The sequence below is a fragment of the Falco naumanni genome, chromosome 5, assembly GCF_017639655.2.
Source record: "Falco naumanni isolate bFalNau1 chromosome 5, bFalNau1.pat, whole genome shotgun sequence".
NCBI classification, from domain to species: domain Eukaryota; kingdom Metazoa; phylum Chordata; class Aves; order Falconiformes; family Falconidae; genus Falco; species Falco naumanni.
Window position 1 is genome coordinate 91,652,181 of NC_054058.1, and position 16,122 is coordinate 91,668,302.

Sequence of the window (16,122 nt, forward strand, 5' to 3'; positions counted from 1 at the left end):
CCTTCCCGTCACGAGTCAGGTCCACGCTGAAGTGGGTGGGCCTGAGACATGACAAACCTCACAGCAGCCTTTGATGCCAGCCCGATCTAGGAATGAAGCTCTTGTTTTAACCTGCAAACACGCAAACATCCTCCCCAAGCTTTCCTACCCCATCACAGAAACGAGGGTCGGGAAGGGGCTCCCAGAGCACACACAGGCAGGTCCGGACTGCTTTGTGAACGATTCATAAGGAACATTGTAATCTCAAAGTAAATGCAATGTGTTTTATTTGAGGTTGGAATAAATTACAACTGTAAAGCATAATTTATTGCTTTATAAATTGTCTGCTCTTAAAAGGCATTAATATCAAACATAAACAAAACAAAGACACATTTGATTAGCAGTTCAGTTCTCTTTAAGTTCCATGAACAGCTGAGTAGGGGGATTTCATTCTATATACGATTGAAATTTCTGATCACAGGCTCGTAAACTTGACTTTGACATGCATTATCATCATATAGATATATTGAGGGGACTGTAGATGTGTTCATTTGCTTTAGGATAGAATTTTTATTGCGATTTTCCCTAATATATCCCATTGAATACCCAGTCCTTCATTCCTCGCTCAAATACAAATCTCACTGGTTTCAAAAAACTCCTCTAAAAGATGTGTGGGGTTTTCTACCCCTGCGGCAGAAGGGGTCTTCCAAGTCTAAAACAGGAATGAGTCTGGTCCCAAAACAGGAATGAGTCTGGTCCCAAAACTAAGTGAAAAACAAACTCCTCCTAGGTTAAAATACTGAAATCCCATGCACATGTGCCCTCCCATTCTGAAGATTCTTGCAAAACATCCCAGAATTATCTGAATGAACTGATGCCGATATTTCACATTTCTATCGTACGGTTACTCCGTGCCTGAGACTGGTATGAATTTTGCTCAGCACATGTACTCCTCTAGGATGCAGACCCAGGCAAGTCCAGTTTGCCCTGAGTCCTGGGAGGATGAGTGGGTGCTCACAGGAGGCTAGGTGCACTGAGCACTTCGCATCTATACAGCCCTGGATGTATAGATGCCGCGACACAACAAGCTGGACCTGGCTAGCTCCAGCTAGGTATGTCAGGCAGACGGAAGGCGAAAAAGTAGCTTCCTCAGCCTCCTGGGGAGTGATAGCTCCTGAACACCACAAAGGGAAGGAACACGGACGAGCAGCTCTCATTACACCACGAAAAAGGATTCCAGCAAGGCATCCCGCCCTGCTCTGACCCTCTCGCACTGCAGGGACCAAGTGCTCTGCACACTTCGGCTCCGCAGCAGCATCTCCCTGAGCTATTCCCTGAGCAGGGAGCACGCACTTCTGCTCGCACTTCCCCAGCTGGGTCCAAAGCAGCACAGAGTGAGCTGGCTTATGGCCTGCATCACATCAGAGGTAAAACTCTCCACAAACAGAACCAGAGGCTCCCGTCTCAATTAGCCCTTGGAACAACTTGAAAGTTTGCAGACAGAATCTCCAGGACAGCTTCTCCTCCAGCTGCAAAACTAACTTTAAAAATAATAAGCCACTGGTACAGTAAATACTTCTAAAACTGGCTCAGTATTACTCAGAACATTCCTGTTTAGACAAGGGTTTCTACTCATACCAGCCTCTGATGTTCTGGTCGTGCCTACAAGAATGTAAATAGCTGAGTGAGATGCTAGGATATTTTACACGATATTACTGAATGGGAATGGTTAAATCTCTTACTAGATCCAACAAGTATAAATCAAACTTCAATGAAAATACTATTACATTGATCCTTGTGCAATTTTGGTTTTCATTAAAATTTCATCAGTAACGTAAAATATCTTCTCCATGTTTTGTGCATAATCTCATTTTAAAAAAAAACAAACAGCAAAAAAACTTTCTTCTACTAAACATGGCTTCACCTGAAGATGTGTTTCTGTTGTGCCATGAGGGACAGTCAGCTTTGATCTCTGCAAGGCGGTACAGCAGATTTCAGATGCTGCGCTTGCCCATAGTGGCTCCCAACAAGTCAAGCACCATGGCAGAGCTTTGGTGGGAGGCTGGGAGTGTGCAGGACCGCACCTGGAATTGTGCCGAATTAGGCCAATCGGTCAGCACTTTTCGGTGTCCTCCTTATTCAGGGACTGGACAACCCTGGTTTAGCTCCCAGCCACATCGTAAAGAGCGTTATTGAGGGGTGGGGAACACTAATGCCCCTTCTTCCACCTCGGCTTCTGCCTTGGGAGAGGCTTGTGGAAGGGCGGCTTTGCAGCTGCTTTGCGCTAGCAGAAGGACACACTGCAGCTGGGACAAGGCCATGCACATAGTGTGTGCCTGATTCATCACCATCTTAGAGAAACATAACTCAGAAATGTGCAAGCCTTTAAAATCATCAGTCATCTCATCTATGCGCACCGAGAACAGATTCTTGGCTGACTTCTTTTTTTCCTTAGCAGTTCTGAATTTGTCTTTGAAGATGAGAAGGAGGAAAGTTAGCCTTCAGGGAGAGGGACAAGCAGAGACACTTGCAAATTAAAATGCATGCACATGCCATTCACCACAGCAGTGACCTCCAGTCTGCACTTTACAGTACAACATCCGATTATCTTGAACCTTAATTTCTCATCCCTTTCAAACGCTCCCAAGAGCATTCCTTTCTGTGTCAGTGAGATGTCCCAAGGGACTCTACAGAGAAAACTAATGAGAAGAACAAGCTGTTGTCACCAGGAGAAGTACCAGGGTTACATACAAGCCACAGACTCTGGAGAAGCAGGACAGGGAGCAGGCTTATTCCATTTTTCAGTGCCAGTGTCATACCAAGCAGCGAGACAAGCACACAGTGAGAAGGAAGATGGGCTAATGCTACATTGGACTGGGATTTTGCAGACTGGGTTAATTTACCTTCCCCTTAGTTCTTGAAGTGATCAGAAAAAGTAAACAATTTATATTAAATTCAGAGTGATCAAACATTCCCAGCTCATCAAATACCACCAAAATATTTCTCCTTTCTTAACAGTTCTTAGCAGCTCATGCATTGCCTTTCTTAGACCGAGCATACCAGAAAGAAATCCTCTAAGGAATCACGCTTCTAGGAAAAAAACAACCAACAAACTTCGGGATTGCTACATCTCAGCCAAGGCTCATTTATCCATCTGCAAAGCCTCCTACACCTCCTGATCTTCACTCCCGAGCCGCCCATTTGCTGTGCACTTGCAGTCAGAGAGGGCAGATAAGAGCTCTTAAATCCATTCACCTCTTTACTTCTAATTCACCGGTGCTGGCTGCAGCAAGGCGCTCAAGCCAGCGCTGTCTTAGCGGCTTCTGTTCAAAGCACCTTCTGACTGGCGGGGGACCGGGCTCCTGCTGAATTGAAAAGCAGACGGGACAGCGAGTGCGTCTGAGAGTAAAGCTGTTAACTGGTGCCTTTGCTCCCGGGGAGGGCAGTGTTCAGCCACTCTACCAAAATACGGCAGGCATATTAATTAGTGGTTACAAAATGCTCTAGCTTTTCACAGACCTTTATAAGTGCTGAGCATTTTAATTGGCAGGACAGCCATGCCTGAGAATTCAGCGTATTGTTAGAAACTGACAGTTTCCTCTCCTACAGTCCTTCCTGTCACGAAGTGTCTCGTGGAACAAACAAGTGTCTATATCGTGATTTTACCAGCGGAGGAACTGGGTCAGAGACGGACTCCAGATGGATCAGACCCATGGAGCAGATGAATGACTTAGTCAAGCGAAAACTAAAGTCACTGGATGCAAGGCCCAGAGTTCCATCCCTCCATCAGAGGTTACTGAACAGGGAACACAAATAATCCCCCCAAGAAACTGATGTATCACGAAGGGCAAAGAGGCTTTGAAGCGATGCAGAATAGCGTAAAGTACAGCACAAGTATATTACATATTTAGCTCTACCCCGGCTTCTCTGTCACATGGGCAGCAGGTTGCTCAGACAGTTGTCTTCTGTTCAGCCTGTTACATTTTCTCCTAAGGAAATGCAGGTGGAGGTGTGTATGCAATTCAGCAGTAGAACAGAACTTCGGTTTTATGTGGGCTCAGAGAAACTTTCTTACACCCAACTGAGATTTTTGCATGCATCTGTTACTCACCCAGATGCTGCCTCTGCCGTGCTCCATGCCTGAGTTTCATGCCAGGTTTGCTCTGCCTAGCAGGCATATCATACGCACACAGTGACCTGGTACAAAAGCACATTCTCCAGGCCAAGTCTCAGGCAAAAATTCACCTACAAAACCTAAGTGTACGGGTAGTTTTTTGCAGTGAATCGGGCTTTCACTAGGAATTAACATAAGCTGCAATGACTAATCTTATACTCTGTGCACTTGCTTGTTTTCTTTTCACAGTTCAACCACTTTCTTCCTTAATACTAAAACACTAAAGTCTTACATACCATTCAGAGCATTATTTTCTCCTGGCTGTGTTTCTCTATGCTCTAAGCCTCTATCACAATGCATGCAAAGGATGACGGCTGAATTTGTAATGCTTTTAACTAAAAAAATACTTTTAAAAACATAAAACATAAATTATTTATTCCTCTTTGTCCATTGTTTTAAGCACTGAGTCTTCTCCCAAGATTTTACACAGTTCATTCAGTCTCTGCTGCATTTTAGGAATTCCTGCAAGCTGGGATTCCAGTCTCTGTTTTTCCTCACTCAGTGATAAACGGATAGCGGTGTCCAACTGCTCGAAACGCCAGCCTCCTTGTCCGTCAAACTGCAGCAAGTGAGTGTGGTACTTCCTGCAGTAGAAATTAAAATATTAATAACGCCTCAGGGAACAGATGGTTCATTTTTGCATGCAAATTTGGGTGCCTGTGTCTCTTTTCAATGCTGTCTCTCAAGAAGTTGCCGGTTGCCCAGTTTTGGATCACTGGGTAAGATCTTTTTTTCAGTCACTCATAATCCCAGGACACTCTTTTGTAAGGGATTTGGGTATTTCAAAGCCTGTCCCCAGGACCTCCCTGGGCCATCTGGTGAAATTCAGCAGTGAGGTGCCAGCTGTAAGCTATCAGCACTGCTGTGGGCTCCCCAGCTGGGGTGGGCACTGCCTCAGGTGCCCCGCACAGCTGGGCTTGCCGAGGTCCTCACCTGCAGTGACGCTGGCAGGAGTGGGCAGCAGGGCTGTGGAGGTTTTCCTCATCATCTCCTGTCCTTGGTCAAGGTGGCAGCCTCCCTCTTAGAAACGTTGTCTGTGGCTACAGTTGCCTTCACTGCAACTCCACCAGACTCCTTTTTCTACAGGAGCTTGAACAGCAGCGGCAGACAAGGCTCCCTTCTCACTCAGGCATGCTAGTCCCAGTTTATTTTATTTACCTCGCTTTCTGACAGACATTTTACCCCCTCAGCAGAAAACACATTCAGGCAGGCACGGTGCATCTGATACCATTGGTAAAACTCTAGTTTGTTCAAATTACACCTCAGTTTGTTCCCCTGCATCTTATAAGGTTGGCTAAAGAAACCTCCAGTCCTAAAATATGGTTCAGTTTGCAAGGGACTAAAATAAAAAAGTCTGTAAAGGAGTCACAGATCTTTCAGTGAGTATCAGGGTGTGTGCACCGAAAATATTCAAAGGTGTACATGTGGAGTTTGTCAAGACCTGACAAGACATTTATCAGGAGGTGCAAGAGGAAGAGCAGAGAGTTCCCTCAGAGCTGCTGGTATGACTGTGTAATTTATCACTATCAATTATAGAAGATGAGATACATCATAAAACAGTGAATATAAATCCCATCCAGGGAAAGTGACAGTTTAATAAATTCAATAGCATATGACATGGGACTCCAAACAGATTCAACTCCAGGCTTACATTGACCAGTTCCTGCATACTATTCTTTGTGACACCAAATGTTTAACCTATCCATTTTCCCCCACCAAAACAAAAAAAAAATCAGGAAGCTAAGGTAGCTGATTGAGATGTCCAATGCTTGCAGTCTAAGAAAGTAGCTAATTTTTGATTAAAAGGGCAAATATTTTCCGGTATAATCTTGAGGAAGAGAAAACAGCCTGTGAACCCATTTTTCCTCTATGCAGTGCAGTCCCTGTGCAAGCATACCTATGCTAAAGGCATTTGGTGCTTATTTCTAAATACTGAGCACTTCTTTTTACTTCTCTAGAACCCCACAAATCACCAGATTTCTGGTAATTCCAATAATACTGTGGAGGTTACAAGAACAATCCCTAACCTTCCTGAATAGCACTAGTAGTAAGAAATGCTGGTAGGAAACTGAACTCAAAAGACCTTTCTCACAAGTGTTGTTGCATAACTTCCCCCTGCATCATTATTATTTATAGCCGAGATGCTCTCAAAAACCTCTTGAACAGTGGTTTTAAAATAATGCCAAACTTTTTTAAAAAAATAATTAAATACTATTTTTCTTTTTAAGCGTAATTTAAATTATTTTAAAACCAAATGTCTGTGACCCATTTTTTCTTAACATTTAGGTCCTGATCCAGCAAAAGCTATTTCCACCCTCACTGACTACACAGAGGAAGGAGAAATGCTGGGGAAACCATTCTTTTTCAGAGAAGCAGACACTGATATAATTTCTTTCCTTTGAGGCAACAGACTGGTAATGGATTTTTGTCAACAATTAAAAAAAAAAACCCAAACAAACTGAGAGCAGAGATCAAGGAGTACAGAATGAATAGTGTCTGCTGATGTTAGCTTACACCTCGTTGATCTCATTTTGCCCTTTAAAGTATTTGGCTGTTTTCTGTATCAGGTAACTACATTTGTTTCCCTTGAGGGACTCTTCCACACTTGGTACTCCCTCATAAGAATGATGCTTCTCAGAATTCCAATATTTCCTTTTTTAATAGACAATCAAATTTTGAAAGCTCACAAACCCTGCAGACAGAGGGCACAACTGAAGTTAAAACACCAGATGTATTATTTCTACGGAAGAACAAAGAGTGGTTTAACCACTTGCCATGTTTCCCACCATCTTCCTGCACTGGTAAACTTCTAGAGTCTGGTGATACCTGTTGTGGCTGTGGAGTGGTGGACTAATTTATTGCCTCTTAGATCCCTGCATGTTGCTATTAATAGTTAATAACTGAAATGCATTTAAAAAAAAGAGGAGGAATAAATACATGTCTGTTATTGTAGACAAGTTATCTTAGAAAATGCAGTAGATACCGATTAAACAACTGGCCTAGTACAAACATTATAAGCCAATACACTGCCTGTCAGAAAGCTAAAAGCAAGGACCATGATAAATCCCTAAACATACTTACCAAAGAGAAGGTCTGTGTGTGATGGAAAGCAGGGATATCCCAGCAGCTTTTGCAGCTTGGAAAATTTTTCCTTCAACATCAATGCTTACAGCACTCGTGCATTCGTCCAGCAATGCATATTTCGGCCTTTCAAAAGCAGATAAGGAAATTACTCTTCTATATTTTGGACAGTATTCCCACGTACAATATTTAAGCGAAAGAACAACAGAAAGGAGAGATCTATTTTTGCCAGACAGCTGTCTCTCATCTACAGCTGAAAGCTGGCCAGCAACAACATAGTTCCCATGCATTATTCAGGTGCAGAGCCAGCTTCCAGGAAAAATGGGGTTTATTTCCTAGTCCATCTGAGTACACAGTGATCTAACTTCTGTGTTCTAGTTTGACCTGGTATTATTCTGTCCTGTCATCACATCACGCAGCAGCTACAGCCAACTCGGAAGCTTTCTATCCACTGCTATGTATGGACTGGGCTGCCTTTGCATGCTTGCAGTCTCCCAAACCAAAAGGTTTTGTAGCTTGGATTTCAAACTGCCATAACCTCTGCAACGGTCCATCAGACTTCTGCAATATTTGGAGGACAGATGCAGGGAAGACATTTATGCCTGAGACGTTAAAGAAAGGAACATCTGGAAAATGTAATGCTATGTTGCCAAAAGCAAAGCTTAAGTAAGAAGCATTCCCCAAACTAGAGCTTGTATGAAATAATGACAAGGCCTGTGCTCCTATGCAGCCATCTAGCAGTACTGAGTATTGCATGGAGATTATAGTCTACTACTGCTCAAGTGATAATGGGAAAACTGCAAAACGCTTCCTCATTTTCAGATGCTACTTAAAGAACAAATCAAAATGCTTACTTATGGTAAAACATCCGAGCCATGCCCATCCTTTGTTTTTCTCCTCCTGACAAGACATCTTTCCAATCCATGATGGCATCCCAGCCTTTTAAAAAAATGCAAACAAGATGCGTCAGGGCAATGTAAGTTTACGAAGGAAATGCAGCTTCACTTGCAACATCTCTGCAATTTGCAAGCAAAATCATAAAGGACATTTCCATTGCAGAAGACACAGCTCAGGGTTCTGGATCACATCTTCTGAAATACCTCAGTGCCTTTCCACTGGCACTCAATTGCAGAAATGTCCCAAATATCATGTCAATTTTGAAAACGGAATTTAACTTTCTTGGTCATGTAGATATTGTCAATAACTTTACTTACCATCTCTTTGAAAAGACACCTACCTGTAACTAACCATTTCATTCCGTCATGTTTGTTTTATAGAACAATTTTCTATTCCTCCTTGAAAGGTATGAGTGGAAATTTAAAAACAAATTCAAAGAAATAAAGTGTAAAAACCATAAAGAACAGTACCAGACTCCACTCCCTACTGTAGGCAAAGAGTAACTGTCAGCAAACTGAACAGAAACACAGCTGCAGACACAAGGATGCATTCTATGCGTACAGACAAGCAGCTAACATACAAAACTGCAGACAGACAGGAGGATTTTCCATACAAGCTTCCTGCTACCTTGTATTTAGAGATGACCCACAACTGCTATAACACTAGGTATCCTTATTTAATATTCTGCACAGTCTACAACTGATTTTTTTCTTTATCATTTTCAGACACGTGCAGTGGGAGTGTGATGCATTTTATCTGCAATCTTATGGCAGACAGGCATTTCTATGAGTACTCTGGCATGATTCATTCCCACCAATGAAAAAAATTCAAATACCAAATTACCCTACTGAAAATAAGTTTTCAATCAAACGATCCAGACGGATAGAGTTGCAAAACAGTTGAGTTTTGAAAGGGAAGAGTGTGGATGTACAGAAAATCTGAAAAGACATTTTTCTCAATATATCATCTATTCGTGAGACAGGCAGCTGGAGCAGGGTCGAGTGAGGGAGAGAACATTTTTCCAAATCAGCCCAGAAGCACTGTAACTAAAACTGAAAACTCTTTTCTGCCACTTCCCAACTGAAGATAAACATTTCCCAGAAAAGACTAGAAAGAAGGTCAAGCAAGGAGCATGGGCTGTGTCATTTCTGATACCTGAACCAAGGCAAGGCACTTGGTACTTGTGAAGGTGTAGGAGGCTGGGGAGTGCTCTGTCCATGCTTCATGCCACACCAGAGCTTGGTAAGTCTGAATAAAACCTCAGTGAAGCATCTGGTGAGAAGTTGTGTGACTGAAAACAGGAATCGATAATGCTGGAGACTGAATTCTAAGAATTTCCTCTACGTAAAATTGTCAAATACAATGTCACAGTTTTTTAATATACATGTATATAGTTAGATTTAAAAACCAGGTATGCACACACCAGAAATACATCACCCCTAGTAATCCTATTGGTTTTGCTTTGTTTCCTTCCATTCTTGTCTAAGGATCCCAGGGGGCACCCCTTGGGAGCACACACAGTGCTTTCTATCAGTGGGCCCCTAGCAAAGACAGAGCTGTGTAATGATTAACTGGACCCCCATTTGGATGAACTGTAGTAAAGGGAACAGATGCACAGAAGCTGCTGCAGCTCCAGTCCGGGTGCTGGGACCACACAGAGAGCTGGAGTGCTGTTCCACTGACACCTTCAGCTTCCATAAAAGCCTGTAAACCACCTGGGGCGGTCCTTTTTGGCAAAGGGTCCTAGAGGCAAGGGGTGGGAACAGTCCTTCATGAAAGCCGTAGAAACAACTGTGCTTCTGAAGACAACATTCAGGCTGCTGTTTATATTCTGTTATTTTTAAGCTGAGCATATAGTCAAGCTTTAGGAACCTGGATCTGAGCTGGGGTGTGGGTGGGTGTGCATGCGTGCACATGTGCCTGGGGAAGCAATGCTTGCGTCCATACGGTTTCTTCCAGATCAGCTGGCTTATAAAGACTTACTAAAAGACAAAAAAAGGAATGATATTCATGAAGAAGCATCATCTTGTCAGCAAAATCATTCTATTATTTCATCTAGAGGTGTAAGATTTAGCCTCCATTTACCAGGATACAGCAGTCATCTCTGTGCTCACTTCAACTTACATTCTAACTGAGTATTAGAAGTGCATCTTGTCTCTTCTTGCTTAGTTCCCTCCCTGAACTTTCCTATTTGCCACTTGGAATGCTTCAAACAACAGATAGGGAAGAATGCATTTTAATATTATCTATTTAAAAAAAAAATATTTTCTAATGTCAGAACAATTTCCTCTAAACAGTGAGGCATTGTAACTCACAATAAACTGCCTCCCTACTGTGCATTAACAATAATGCACCTACTTGTTTCCCTTTTCTTACTGCTGACATGGCATAAATCAATGAAGGTCGTTAGTGTTCCGAAAATATCAGGCAACTCAGTGGCTCATGTCACGCATAGCTACATCCACTTTACAAATGAAGAAATGAAATGGCATGTCCATGGACGCAGCACAAATCTCTTCGTAGGTACAAACATCATTCTGGCTCTCAGAGTCCAAATTCCTTGCTCAATTTCTTGTTACATGTAGACTTTGATTGCACATGGTATGATGTAGATGAGATAAACACTGGATGTCACAGAAATGCCTTTTGCAACCAGTAAGACAAAGAGCATGTCTAATGTGCTGGGGCAGACTAACGGCGGTAGAAATACATACAGCTGTTAGCAGAGAGTAGCGATAGCCTTATGACAGCAGCATTTCATTTTCTTGCATGGCTTCTTTTAGAATTCCTTTTCCCCCAGTTTTCTGAAGGAAAAAGCAAGCTAAATTTGACAACAAAAAAGGGGTTGCATCTAGAGTCTGTAGCACCGTGTATCCTTCATCCTTGTGAATTGTCATACTTGGAAGCAAGACCGAGCATTCAGCTGCCGTAAAAAGATACGGTTAAAAGATCCTTTTCCAGATCTACGTTCCAATGCACCTCATCAGATGTGGACAGAAGAAAGGTTACCCCTGGTGAGTTTTTGAACATGAAGGCCTCTTGCACAGCATATGTCCTGAGGCAGCTGTCAAAATGGAAGAGAGCCCAGGTGCTGTGCAGCATGAATATGCAAAGGCAATCCTTAGCTGAGGAATGAACAAAGAGACCGTCAACTGTGTGAGCCCCAGTTCAGCATGACACTGTGGGGATTTGTGTCTCTGGATTTCAGAGCCACTAGAAAAGCCAGCAAAGCACTCGAGTTCCTGCTGGTACCAACAAAAGCAAATCCAGGGCTGAAATGATCAGATGAAAAAATACTGGAGAGAGGAAATGTGCTTATCTGTGTGTTTATACGTGGCCTACCACAAAGGTTCCCTGGAAAAGACCCAAAGATATGACAAATGTGAAAAATAATGAGGGATAGTTATAATCTGGGGTGCTGAGAAACCATGAACAGGTTGAACTTGTTGAGTAATGTCATCATCCCCAACCTGCCAGGCCTGGTCATGCGTTCAGCGTGCTGCTACACGTTCTCATGGCTCCTCTCACGTGACAAGCTATCGGCAGCCTAAGGCTGTACCACGATTGACACTTGCTAAATACACACAGATTTTCAAAGCAGGTCAGGAGGGAACCACTTTATGTATATATCTACTGCACATCTCCATGCTATTACCTATGATTTCTGGACATGCCTGTGCTGGCTGGTGGTTCGCCAACCTTCTCCGCTACCCTAATTTTCTATGACATTATTCTCCTGGTAGAGCTAGCAACTTTGCAGGTGTTGACAGGGGCACCATATTGCTAATATAAAGGTAAGTAACAAAATGGCATTCCTCTAATATCCAAAGATGAGAAAAATACCAGTGTGCACCTCCGTGTGAAGGCAAGTCTGCCCCTAGCAGCAAGCGGGGGGTACTGTGAACAGTAGCTGCGCTGGGATCTTCTAGGGTTTGGGCTCAGGGCCATCCAGAATGCGGATGGTGGGGAGGGGGGTTGTTATTTTGGTGAGTTTGGTGTGTTCTGTTGCTACCAACTGAAAAAAAGTTTCATGAGGGTAACACAGAAGCTAAACGCCAAACCGGGCTACTTATTCTTGTAGCCATTCTACTTACTTCTAACTGGGTCAAACCTTATTGCTAAAAAAAGAGAGGAATTTCTGCCATCGGCAGCAGCAAGATCAGCGTTAGGCTCTTGCTGGCTACTTTACGCTTGGACACTGGTGACCCTTGTACTGATGCAATGTGGAAGCAATTCAGCTAAAGACAATAAAGTTATGCCAGGACAAATAAACTGAGTCAGACTTGCACGCTTCTGGATCCATCTGGCTTTTTCATAACTGCCCACAGGGAGCAGAACACCAAACTGCAAAGCATCATATTATATATGCGTGACAGTCGTGGTCAATTAAAGCACAACAGGGACATGCCCCAAGGAGCCCACTGTCTGGTAGAGGCTTAATACTGCAGGGGATAGGTGAAAAGGGAAGAGGCAGAGGTAAGGCTCTGAAGAAGAAGAGGATCTACAGAAAAAATATTGAAGAATATATTACCTTCTACAACTTAATGATTGACAGACAGTTCCATTCTTACAGCAGTTTATGGAAACAGTTCAAAATAGCATGGACATACCCCATATATCCATAAGAATATGAATAACTAAAAGTGGTTTCATTGATTGTTTTTTCAGACGTCGTAGATTTTCAAAAGTTGTATATAATAGATAAATAGAAACTGTTTGCGAATTTTTTAGCAAAACTTTTTTTTCTATTGGAAAATGCCAGAGTTTGTCAACTATCTAACCACTTTGCAAAAAGCGAAAAGATGGTTTAGGGCAAATCCCTTGTTCTACAAGCTTTATATGGAATTTTTCATTATTTTGCAAAGAAAATTTTCCATTTTAAATAGAAATCATTTTCGTTTAAAAAATCTGATTTTAAGTAAAAGAATAAAATAAAAGTTGGAAATAAAAAAAAATAATTCAGCTATGTATAAACAAAAATGTCAATTGTTCACTTTCAACAAGTATTTCTCTGGCTTGCTGGTTCAAAAAAACAGAATGTAAGTCTTTATCCCAGACTAGGGGAGCGCTAAAGAATATGTAAGCATATGAAATCCACGTAACGTGTCAAATCATAAGTCATGTATTTCCTCTCTGCTTCTACCTTGGCACTTGCCTTCTGCAAAGCCCAAGGAGAAAATGGAACAAGTAAGTGTATTATGGTCCTAAAAACTTCCTGGAATGTGGTAATCTCTTCCCTTGTTTTCAAGCTTTGACCATTTCTGTTATTTTCAGATCGCTAAGTACCTAAGACACCTTTTTTTTTTTTAACATTATTTTTTGTGCAGCCTTTTGCACTGTGTGCCCTCATCCTGAGTGGAGTTTCAATAGGGCACCAGTGAACACTAACAGTGTCCTCTAGACTTTTTTTTAGATTGTGTGTGTCTCGCATGTGCAGCCAGACAGGCAGAAGAGCAAGAATGGAGTCAGCAATAAATACTTTCTTTGGCACAGAGAGTAGAGTGAGACTTATCCAAACCTGGGGTTTCGGTTTGGCAATGCATAACGCTGACACGGCCAGTGGCATCTTGTACGTGGAGCACGGTAACTGCCCCATCATCAGCTACATGCTCCAGCTGCAGGGTTACAACCCACAGTGATGTGCATTCAGAGACTGCTGGCCATATGGGTTTGGCCGCTGAGGGTCATGCGCAAACACGGGGAGTCAGAGACATGCACACACCTGCGGGGCTATGACCTTACTGGCATCACAGAGATGTGGTGGGATTCTATGACTGGAGCGTTGGGATGGAAGTATACAGGCTCTCTAGGAAGGACAGGCGGGGGAGACGAGGAGGGGGTGTCACCCTCTACGCCAGTGACCAGCTGGAGTGCATGGAGCTCTGCCTGGGGATGGATGAGGAGCCGACTGAGAGCTGATGGGTCAGAATTAAAGAGAGGGCAGGGAGAGGTGACATTATAGTGGAGGGCTGCTGCAGGCCACCCAACCAGGAAGACCAAGTGGATGAGGCCCTCTATAGACAGACAGGAGCTGCCTCACATTCACAAGCTCTGGACTTCATGGGGGCCTTCAACCACCCCAATATCTGTTGGAGGGACAACACAGCAGGGCATCGGTAATCCAGGAGGTTCCTCGAATGCGTTGATGGCAACTTCCTTCTCCAAACGATAGAGGAGCCAATGAGGAGAGGTGCTAAGGTGGCCCTTGTTCTCACCAACAAGGAGGGGCTGGTGGGAAATGTGAAGCTCAAGGGCAGCACTGGCTGCAGTGACCATGAAATGGTGGAGTTCAAGATCCTTGGGGCAGCAAGGAGGGTGCATAGCAAGGTCGCGCTACCTTGGACTTGAAGAGAGCAGGCTTTGGCCTCTTCAGGGATCTGCTTGGTAGAGTACCATGAGATAGAGGCCTGGAGGGAAGAGGGGCCCAAGAAAGCTGGTTAATATTCAAGGATCACCTCCCCCAGGCTCAGGAGTGATGTGTCCCAACAAAGAGGAAGTTGGGTGAAAACACGAGGAGGCCTGCATGGATGAACAAGGAGGTCCTGGACCAACTCAAACACAAAAAAGGAAGCCTACAGAGAGTGGAAGCAAGGACAGGTAACCCGGGAGAAATACAGAGAAACTGTCCGAGCAGCCAGGGTAGAAAAGCTAAAGCCCTGACAGAATTAAATCTGGCCAGGGATGTCAAGGGCAACAACAAAAGCTTCTGTAAGTACATTGGTGATAAAAGGAAGGCTAGGGAAAACACGGGCCCTCTCCAGAAGGAAACGGGAGACCTGGTTACCTGGGACATGGAGAAGGCTGAAGTACTTACTCAACGACATTTTCGCCTCGGCCTTCACCAATAAGTGCTCCAGCCACACTGACCAAGTCACGGAAGATAAAGGCAGCGACTGGGAGAATGAAGAACTGCCCACTGTAGGAGAAGGTCAAGTCTGAGACCATCTAAAGAACCTGAAGGTGCACAAGTCCATGGGATCTGATAAGATGCATTCGTGAGTCCTGAGAGAACTGGCAGATGAACCGGCTAAGCCACTATCCATCATACCGGAGAAGCTGTGGCAGGCCACTAAAGTTCCCATGAACTGGAAAGGGGGAAACGTAACTCATACTTTTAATAAAGGGAAATAATGAAGACCCGGGGAACTACAGGCCCAGAGAACCACATCCTCCTGGAAACTATACTAAGGCACATGGGAAATAAGGAGGTGATTGGTGACAGCCCAACGTGGCTTCACTACAGGCAAATCATGCCTGAGAAATTTGGTGGCCTTCCTTGACAAGGTTACAGCATTGGTGGATGAGGAAAGAGTGACTGATGTAATCTACCTGGGCTTGTAGAAAGCATTTGACGGTGTCCCACACAACATCCTTGTCTCTAAACTGGAGAGACATGGACTTGACGGACGGACTACTCAGTGGATAAGGAATTGGCTGGATAGCCGCCCTCAAAAGAGTTGCCAGTCAATGGCCTGATGTCCAAGGAGAGACAGTGACAAGTGGTGTTCCTCAGGGGTTGTTATTGGGACTGGTGCTGTTTAACACCTTTGTCATTGACATGGACAGTGGGATTGAGTACACCCTCAGCAAGTTTGCTGACAACACCAAGCTGTGTGGTGCAGATAACACGCTGGAGGGAAGGGATGCCATCCAGGGGGGACCATGACAGGCTTGAGAAGTGGGCCCACGTGAATCTCATGAAGTCCAACAAGGCCAAGTGCAAGGTCCTGCATGTGGGTTGGTGCAAACCCAAGCACAAATACAGGCTGGGCAGGGAATGGATTGAGAGCAGCCCTGAGGAGAAGGACTTGCGGGTGCTGGTGGATGTCAATCTCAACATGATGCGGCAACGTGTGCCTGCAGCCCAGAAAGCCAGCTGTATTGTTTAGCGCTCTGCCCGCTTTTTCAATCCTTGTGTCATAGTATCAGATCTGAATAATAATATATATCAGAATGATGGCAGACTCTTATTTTCTACTGCAACTTGTTGA

General features: G+C 43.8%; 1 protein-coding gene across 2 annotated transcripts in view; it reads right to left on the reverse strand.

Moving 5' to 3' along the window:
- Positions 1 to 249: 249 nt before the first annotated feature.
- Positions 250 to 16,122, reverse strand: part of ABCD2 (ATP binding cassette subfamily D member 2) — a 49,825-nt gene continuing 33,952 nt past the window's right edge. For both annotated transcript variants that reach the window (XM_040594804.1, XM_040594803.1), the window contains exons 8-10: positions 8,089 to 8,173; positions 7,235 to 7,360; positions 250 to 4,737 (exon numbers count right to left, since the gene is read on the reverse strand). In XM_040594804.1, coding sequence (XP_040450738.1) covers positions 4,527 to 4,737; positions 7,235 to 7,360; positions 8,089 to 8,173 — 422 coding nt within the window. In that variant the 3' untranslated portion in view covers positions 250 to 4,526. The remainder of the gene's footprint in view (positions 4,738 to 7,234; positions 7,361 to 8,088; positions 8,174 to 16,122) is intronic.